This window comes from Lynx canadensis, chromosome F2 (assembly GCF_007474595.2).
Source record: "Lynx canadensis isolate LIC74 chromosome F2, mLynCan4.pri.v2, whole genome shotgun sequence".
In the NCBI taxonomy this organism is placed as follows: domain Eukaryota; kingdom Metazoa; phylum Chordata; class Mammalia; order Carnivora; family Felidae; genus Lynx; species Lynx canadensis.
This window is the reverse complement of record NC_044320.2, coordinates 41782618-41791915: the sequence shown is the minus strand read 5'-3', so window position 1 is coordinate 41791915 and position 9298 is coordinate 41782618. Positions and strand designations below refer to the sequence as shown.

Below are 9298 nucleotides of genomic sequence, written 5' to 3'. Positions count from 1 at the left end.
GAATTCATAGCAGCTGTCTCTTTCAAAACCAGCAGCAAACTGCTTCAAGTCCGTGACCCCTAGAGTCTCTTTCAAAGAGTTTGCCTGATTGGTCAGTCCCATCGATGAGAATCTCTTTTTTGATCTTGAAGTCCACTGATTAAGGCTGTGATTACATCTGCAAAATCCCTACCTTTGCCATAGAATGTAACCTAATCTAGGAGCAACATCCCCTTTGTCATATTCTACTGGTGGGAAGCAACAGGTTCAGCCCTCACTGAAAGGGAAGGGATTGGTTGTAGAAGCTGTAACTTACATAGGTCGTCTTAGGTGGGTGTCCACCACAGACTGTGAGAAACCTGGCTCTCATTTTCTATCACACATTCACTGTTCAGTCCTGGTATACACATAAAATAATGACATAATTGCTATGTCTCACTGCTATGTCTGTGAGAAATAGATCTACTAATTAGAGCAGGTTATTTATGCAGTTTTGTCCCAGCTTTACATACCTGGTCAAAATACTGACTTCCTGTTGCTTAGTTCTCCCCCGCCCCTTTCCTTTCAGTGTGGTTATGTACTCATTTCTAATAGGTTCAATTGCCCTTGCTTCACTTTTGGGGTTCTTCCTCTCCTCCAAACACCCTGGTTGATTTTCATTTTTTATTGGGAGGTATTGGAAGCATTTCTATGGGTTGTTTTTGTTTGTTTTTTGTTTTTGTTTTTTTTTTTTTTTAGCATTTCTATGGTTCTAAAAGCTGAAGTTGTACAAACGGGGATGCTCAGAGAAATGAGGCACTCCCTCATCCTCAGTGATCCACCTCCTCCCTTGTGTCCAACTCTTTTTTACCCATCCTCTGTAGGTGACCAGTCTCTTTAGCTTCTGGCTTATTCTTCCAATATTCCACACAAATAGATATGTGTGTGTTTTCGTACATTCTTTCTTACATGAAGAATACTCTTCTTGCACTTTGCTTTTTTTTTTTTTCATTTAAAAGTCTCAGAAATCAATCCAAATCAGTTCGTAGAGGTTATCGTCATTTTTTTTTTTGGATTGATATGCATAGACCTCCATTGTGTGGATGTGTCATAATTTTTCCTTCTATTTTTAGCACTTAATATTTATTTTATTTATTTATCTATGTACAAGTTAGTTAATATACAGTGTAGTCTTGACTTCAGGAGTAGAACCCAGTGATTCATCTCTTACATATGATACCCAGTGCTCATCCTGAAAAGTGCACTCCTTAATGCCCATCATTCATTTAACCCATCCCTCCACACACCTCCTCTCCACCAACCCCTCAGTCTGTTCCCTGTATTTAAGAGTCTCTTATGGTTTGGCCCGTCTCTGTTTTTGTCTTATTTTTCCATTCCTTCCCCTATATTTATCTGTTGAGTTTCTCAAATTCCGCATACAAGTGGAATCATAGGATAACTGTCTTTCTCTGACTTATTTTGCTTAGCTAATACCCAATTCCATCCACGTGATGCAAATGGCAAGATTTCATTCTTTTCCATTGCCAGGTAGTATTCCATTGCATATATGTGTCACATCTTTTTAATCCATTCATCAGTTGATGGACATTTGGGCTCTTTCCATAATTTGGCTATTGTTGATAGTGCTGCTATAAACATTGAGGTACATGTGCCCCTTTGAATCAGCATTTTTGTATCCTTTGGATAAATTCCTCATAGCGCAATTGCTGAGTCATAGGGTAGTTCTATTTTTAATTTTTTGAGGAACCTCCATACTGTTTTCCAGAGTGGCTGCACCAGTTTGCATTCCCACCAATAGTGCAAAAGGGTTCCCCTTTCTCCACATCCTCTCCAACATCTGTTGTTTCCTGAGTTAATTTTAGCCATTCTGACTGTTGTGAGGTGGTAGCTCATTGTTGTTTTGATTTGTATTTCCCTGATGAGTGATGTTGAGCATCTTTTTATGTGTCTGTTTGCCATCTGGATGTCTTCTTGGGAAAAGTGTCTATTCATGTCTTTTGCCCATTTCTCCACTAGATTATTTGTTTTGGGGTGTTGAGCTTGGTAAGTTCTTTATACATTTTGGATACTAACCCTTTATCTGATAGGTCATTTATGAATATCTTCTCCCATTCTGTCGGTTGCCTTTTAGTTTTGTTGTTTCCTTTTCTGCTCTTTTTGTCTTGATGAGGTCCCAATAGCTCATTTTTGCTTTCATTTCCTTTGCCTCTGGAGACATGTCAGGTAAGAGGTTGCTGCCTGTTTTCTCCTCTAGGATTTTGATGGTTTCCTGCCTCACATTTAGGTCTTTTCATCCATTTTGAATTTATTTTTGTGTATGATGTAAGAAAGCGGTCCAGTTTCATTCTTCTGCATGCTGCTGTCCAGTTCTCTCAGAACCATTTGCTAAAGAGACCTTTTTCCATTGGATATTCTTTCTTGCTTTGTTGAAGATAGTTGGCCATATATTTGTGGGTCCACTTCTGGGTTCTCTATTCTATTCCATTGATCTTTGTGTCTATTTTGGTGCCAGTATCACAATGTTCTGATTACAGCTTTATAATACAGATTAAAGTCCAGGATTGTGATGCTTCCATCTTTGGTTTTCTTTTTCAGTATTACTTTGGCTATTTGGGGTCCTTTGTGTTTCCATACAATTTTTAGGATTGTTTGTTCTAGCTCCGTGAAGAATGGTAGTGGTTTTTTTTTGATAGGGATTGCATTGAATGTGTAGATTGGTTTGGATAGTATTGACATTGTAACAATATTTTTTTCTTCTAATCCATGAACATGGAATATTTTTCCATTTCTTTGTGTCTTCTTCAATTTCTTTCGTAAGATTTCTATAGTTTTCAGTGTACAGACCTTTTACCTCTTTGGTTAGGTTTATTCCTAGGTGTTGATGATTTTTGGTGTGCCATAATATTTTCAATCATTCTCCCCTGTATAAGGATTTAGGTGGTTTTCAAGATGCTGCATTCACAGACAATGCTGAAATGAATAACCTTCTGGTAAGTACAAAGGAACTAGATAATCTTTTTTATTTTTTAATGTTTATTTTGAGAGAGAGAGAGAGAGAGAGAGAGAGAGAGAGAGAGAGAAAGGGAGGGGGAGAGGCAGAGAAGAAGAGAGAAAATCCCAAGCAGGCTCTGCGCTGTTAGCATAGAGCCCGACTTGGGGCTCCATCTCATGATCATGACCTGAGCCAAAATCAAGAGTCAGATGCTTAAACGACTGAACCACCCAGGCACCCCAGGAGCTAGATAATCTTAAGCCACATGTCAAACTGAAACTTTGACATGCCCATCCCCACAAAACACCTTCACTTCTAACTTACCTTACAGACTCCATGTAGTCACTGCCTTTGAGATGTGATGGAGCTGCTAGATACCTCAGTCACTCCTTTACCTTGTTAAGTAGGCCTGGCAAACACTTCTCAGCAATGACTACTCACCTGCTGTTCCAGGGCTGGGTCTTTCATTTCAAGATGCTCTTTCCACCTTTGGGGTGACCCCTCTTCATTCCCAGTCGCAATCTTTACCTCTCAGCTCAGAGTCTCAGAAATGATAAAAATCTGTCTTGAAATAGGCTAGTTCTAGAATGAAGAGCTTCCCCAAGGATTCATTAACATGGGAGATATTCTTTGGGTTGTCTGAATGTTTACTGGCCTAATTAAACTAGAGCTCCACAATAAAGGTATTAATGGACACCAGGAACGTTCATATTGCCCTAAAATGTTTGCATAAGCTTGTGTCTGTATTTAACTGGGAAAGAGCCATTGAGAATTCGCCAACCTAGCTTTACAAAGGCTAAGAACTAGTGTATTAAATTTTGTATTAAATTCTCTATTTGGGGACACCTGGGTGGCTCAGTCGAGCATCTGATTTCAGCTCAGGTCATGATCTCACGGTTTGTGGGTTCGAGCCCCCTGTGGGGCTCTATGCTGACAGTTTGGAGCCTGGAGCCTGCTTTGGATTCTGTGTCTCCCTCTCTCTCTGCCCCTCCCCTGCTCACGCTCTGTCTCTCTCTCTCAAAATAAATGAACATTAAAAAAAAAAAAATTTTTTTAATCTGTATTTTTTTTTTTTTTTTTTAAACACAGATTGGTCGGAAGGAAAAGGTACTGGCTGGAAGTCATTCTCAAATTCATGTTCACTTAAATGTTCATGCATTTCAGGTGAAAAATTTTAACATACTAATTTTATACAAGTTTCAAAAACAGTATTTAAAGTGAATAGTAAACACATATTCTGGGCAAGTAAAACTAAACAGCAAGTAATTTCATTCAGTTGTATCTAGTTTTAAGGCTGATGACCATAAAGATAAAATAAGAGAATCAGACGAATGTGAAGTTAAAGAACATTTTATTTACTGACAGATTAAAAACCACAACTCCAAGTAGTGCAAAACGCACCACTGAACTCAATTACAAAGAACTGGTGTTAATATACAATGTTTAAGCAATGCTACACTTATTTTTGGCAAAGTGCTGTATTGTTTAGTCTGTGTATAAAACTGACCATCTATGAACCAATCAGTATAAAAAATTCTATAAAAACAAATTTAGACAGTGGCTCAAGAAAACAAGCTGCCATTTATGCATAGATGATGTACAGTATATAATCTAACCAAATGTCCCTTTTGAGTTTTCAAGTTGAAAAAAATTTGTGTTTAGGAATATACATCAAGAAGGCACATAGTACAATCTACAATACTCTTCAGTCTCTATAACTGATGCCCTGTCTTTGAAAAGCAAATGTGTTCACAATTTTACTTGAGACAAAAAAACCAAGCCACTCAAAAAAAATAATAACAACACACAATTACTGATTAAAATTCCAAACTTCTGGAGGAAAATGCAACCAAAAAGCAAGCAAAAACCACTCATACACATCAAGCTTAGATACACACACATCTAGCTCCCCAAGTACTGATTTGGTTTTTTAGAAGTCCATCTAGAAAACAAATACTAAAACTTCAGGCAAATACAGAGCAAAATGGGGCATTTAACAATTATACAATTAAAAAAATATGTTGTAAGGAAAATTCTAAACGATATATAAAACATCCACTGAAGCTGCCTTCCTTTGAATAGTAACCTCTCCTCCCCCATAAAGGATACTGTTGCAAAGAGAAAGAAATATCCTTATCTGTATGCTTTCCGGTCCCTCTTTCTCCACCCCAAACCACTGTAATTGGTGTCATATTTCAAGTGAAATTGGTACATGGCAAGGCTGACACCACCGAATTAGGTAGGTTTCCTAAATAAAGCATTTCATATAAATTTTTCAGCATTAAAATAAGTAGATAAGGATGCCATTGATAATACATCAACATGGCTGATGACAGTGAAGCCATCCATGAAAACAGCCCAACTTTTAAAAGAATTTAGCCAGCATGAATGGGCATTATAAAATGAAGATAGTTTTAAGGTAACATTACAAACATGCTAGTGTCTCCAGTACAAGGAGCAGTCTCTTAACCGATTCTAAAAACAAAGATACTTGGAAACTCTTAAACTTTCTCCACTAACCTATTTAAACTTAAATGTTTATCTTCTAGTTGGAGTCCTTCATTTTTTTGTTTGTTTACAATTCAAAGAAAAACAGGATAAGAAAGACACTCTTTTTTGTTCTTTTTTTCTCAAGATATAAAAAAGACAATATATTTCCTTGAAGAAGAGGATAGCGAAAACACTTAGATTCAATGAAGATGTAAAGATAACAAACCAGTGTACTACATAGATTTGAGAAGGAAAAACAACAGGCGATGCTGAACGCCCTCTCAAGTTTTCAGTAAACTGTGTTCTCACTAGAATCAAAGCACTGATAAAACAGAGAAGGTATGTAAACAGGAACAGCCTGCATGGGAACTGGGAAAATGTACAGGAAATTAATGTAGAAACAGCTCGCTGGAGTAGAAAGTCAAAAATCCAATCACTGTGAACCTTTCTGTAAAAAAAATCCCCCACCTGCCCGGCCATATAAATGCATTGCCACAGAAGATAAATAATGCAGGGTTAATCTTCAACTCACAGTGCAGTACATAATTAGTGGAGAAAGAAAAAGTAACAAACATAGAATACACATTATAAAATGTTTTATTAATGAAAACACAAACTTTGAGAAACACGATGCGTTATAAAAACTAAGGGACTCATCCATGAAGCACTCCTTGTGCATCACACATTCCAGACTTTTTCCAAGTAACGTTCTATATATTATCAGTTTAGAAGTAGAGCACTAAATTCGGAGGGTCTTATTTCTCACTGCTTGAATTTTTAAGAAATATGCACTGAAGCACATTTATGTAAACCACTAATATTTACAAGAGCAAAAATAATAATTAACTTATAATAAATTGCATTTTGGCCATGTTTCAAGGAATACTTAACAGGTCAACATCATCCTGGTACCACACGTAGTAGATGCCTAACAAACCCCTAATGACCAAGAACTTCAAATGAATTACGTAACCACTTTCTTCCATTCTAACATGTGCCAATTTAAGACAGAAAACTTAGATACTGATACAAAAACCACAGTATGATATGACAGATGGCATGATAACCCTAAAAAAAATCCCAAGCCTGAAAGTATTTTTCCAGGTATAAACCATAAAAAACTAGGTCCAGAGAAGGCCAGAAAAAAAGTCAATAACTGACAGAGATGTAGATGTATTTCAGGTATCAGGAAATTTGAAAAATAACAGTAAAAAAAAAAAAAAAAGAAAGAAAAGACCCTAGCTATGTTATACACAAATCTGTTCATGCTGCCAAACAAATTCTCATGGCTGAACTTCTGTAGCTTGTGAGGTACTAACAACTTGCATGTAATATATGAAAAAAGAGACCCCCACGTAGTCAGAGGCTTATATCCAGAAAACATTTAGCTGGTCTATTTTCAAGTTACCAACATATGGCCCTAGAGACAGACACGATGTAAAACATACACACCTTCATGAAAACTCTACCTCACCTCTCAACTCTCGTAAACACAAATAGTAACAAAATAACTTCTAGCTCAGTTTGACAAAACTTTACAGACTTGGCCCCTAGTTAGAAAACAAATAAATAAAGGGGTGGTTCAAATGGAAAGGGAATAAGGAAAGCAGGGGGTCTAGACTCTTGTTCTAAAGAGACATTCCTGGCACTTCGTCACAGCCAGTGGAAGAACCACCTACCGCCACCATCTGACGATGCTGTGTGACCTCTTCCGCCTCCAAACTTCCCAGCCCTGGTCAGAAAAGAGCTCAGCTCTTCACTTGAAAAGTCTCCCATAGTTCCCTGCATCCAGCTGCTACAGGGTTATTAGAAAATATAATACTTCACATAACTATATGCTGCTTTTTCCCTTGAAAACCTTGTATAGACATGTATTTACTTAATTAGGGTTGCAGAGGCATTGGAAAAATAAGCTCTTTGACCACAAAGGTGATACTACTGTTTGTCAGTAGAATGTGCTTTGGATTGTCTATGTTTAGTTTAGTTTGAGAGGAAATTGGTGAATGTGGATGGCTCAGCAAAACCCATCACAATCGCTAAAAAAATAAAGTGACCGGCTAGAGGTAAGATAGATTTTCTCTAAATGATAAATAACTGGCCTCCATGTGACTCGAGCCCTGAACCCTGGCCTCATTAGCACCAACACTCTGAAGAACAGTTGTGGCCCCACCCCCACCATCAGATTCAGTAGAGAGGCCCCTGGAATTTCACACAAGGTTCAGTCCCGGACAGCCCACTTCCATCGGTACACAGTGCGCACAACGACCGTGAGGGAGGTAAATACTACTACTCCCCCATAGGTGGAGGAAACAGAGGCCAAAGTGGTTAAAGATTCTGCCTGAAGCCCGAGTTAGGGGAAAAAAAAAAAAAAAAAAAAAGAGAACTCAAGGAAGCCAACCCGTCACTCTTCATCTAGATGCTAGGAAAAGTTGTCACCAGGAATTCCTTCTCAGCCTCGCTTGCCACTCAGCAGGGCAGGCTCCACGGCAGATGATCCGTCACCGTATCAGAAATACAAAGCCTACCTCTTTTTCCTTGGACAGTTATAAATAAGAAGTCACTAAAGTGCCTGGACAGGTACTTCTGAATTTACAGCTGATGTGAAGTGCCAAGTGGGCAGAGCCGGCAGGAAAGAATCCACACAAGTCAAATGGTGGACTAATGGGGTAGGTGGAGACATACATTTTCCCAAACACAATTTCACAGATCTGACGGATCCCCTCTGCATGTAAGACAGCGCTTCTGTCCCACGATCCTTGTAATGTCTCTGTACCACGTCACACAGTCACATCGGAATTACTGAAAGCACTGTTCACTAACACTTAATGTACCTGAATTCCAAAATGAACTGTATGGCTAATCTGGAAAAAAAAAAACAAAAACAAAAACAAAAAAAACCTGTACACACAGAAATATATCAAGTTTTCTTTCAAGAGAAAGTTCAGCCATAATTCCATTATATCCATGGCAACTATCACCTGTTAATGCTCATGTTAGTGTGTAAAAATGTATTCGCTATATACAGAAAAGATTATCAAGTACTGGTCAATAAAGTGTATGGCTGACCCTGAGAATAAATTTTTGCTTACTCGAAATATTGATTAATATAAAATAAAATGAAATTGAAAGATGCCTATCCTCATACTTGGGAAGAAATGTCTTTAGAATGCTAACTCATATACACCTTAATAGATTTAAAGACATCCCAAAACACCAAACACTGTAACTGTATTGATATGTTTCCAAAAATATTCTGAAAAAATTTACAAAAAAGTAAATGTTAAAAGCAAGGCATTATGTGATACACAGCATGTAAATCTGGTTTTCAAGATAGTGTCTAAACACATTGATAAAACTATGTGATTGGTCATCAGTTGGCTGAAACAGCATCTTCATTGTCCGTACACACACATCCACACACATATGCACAAACCAAGAGAAACCAATCAACCTTGAAATTCTTAGTAATTGTACTGACGTGGGCAGGGCTGATGGACAGCCCAGCCACTGTGCTTGACTTGCCTAGAGTGGCAGTCCCTGGTAAGATTTTGGCGACGAAGGCTATTTCTGTTTAAAGACTGTCTTTCACTATGTTCTTTTATCCACTGGGAAGGGCGAAAGCTCTTGGGTTGTTCCAGAAAAGCTGTATGAGCAGCAAGAGCTGCAACATAGCAGTGAATGTGCTGCCCCATCTCATCCTGAGCTTCCACTCTGAAACAGAAAAACACGAGGATGCATTCAGTAACAGAGTACGTTATTCATGAACTTGAAGAAGTTACTTAGTGATTCAATTTGCCACAGTGATTTGTGGTTGAAAGAGATCTTACTGTCTGATGG

At 38.1% G+C, this 9298-nt stretch overlaps 1 protein-coding gene across 12 annotated transcripts in view; it reads right to left on the bottom strand.

The window, feature by feature from the left end:
- Nucleotides 1-4305: 4305 nt before the first annotated feature.
- Nucleotides 4306-9298, bottom strand: part of TP53INP1 (tumor protein p53 inducible nuclear protein 1) — a 156347-nt gene continuing 151354 nt past the window's right edge. For 11 of the 12 annotated variants that reach the window (XM_032591992.1, XM_032591996.1, XM_030303860.1 and 8 more), the window contains one exon: nt 4306-9172. In XM_032591992.1, the coding sequence (XP_032447883.1) occupies nt 8923-9172 (250 nt within the window). In that variant the 3' untranslated portion in view covers nt 4306-8922. The remainder of the gene's footprint in view (nt 9173-9298) is intronic. The other variant, XM_032591999.1, reaches the window with a different exon arrangement.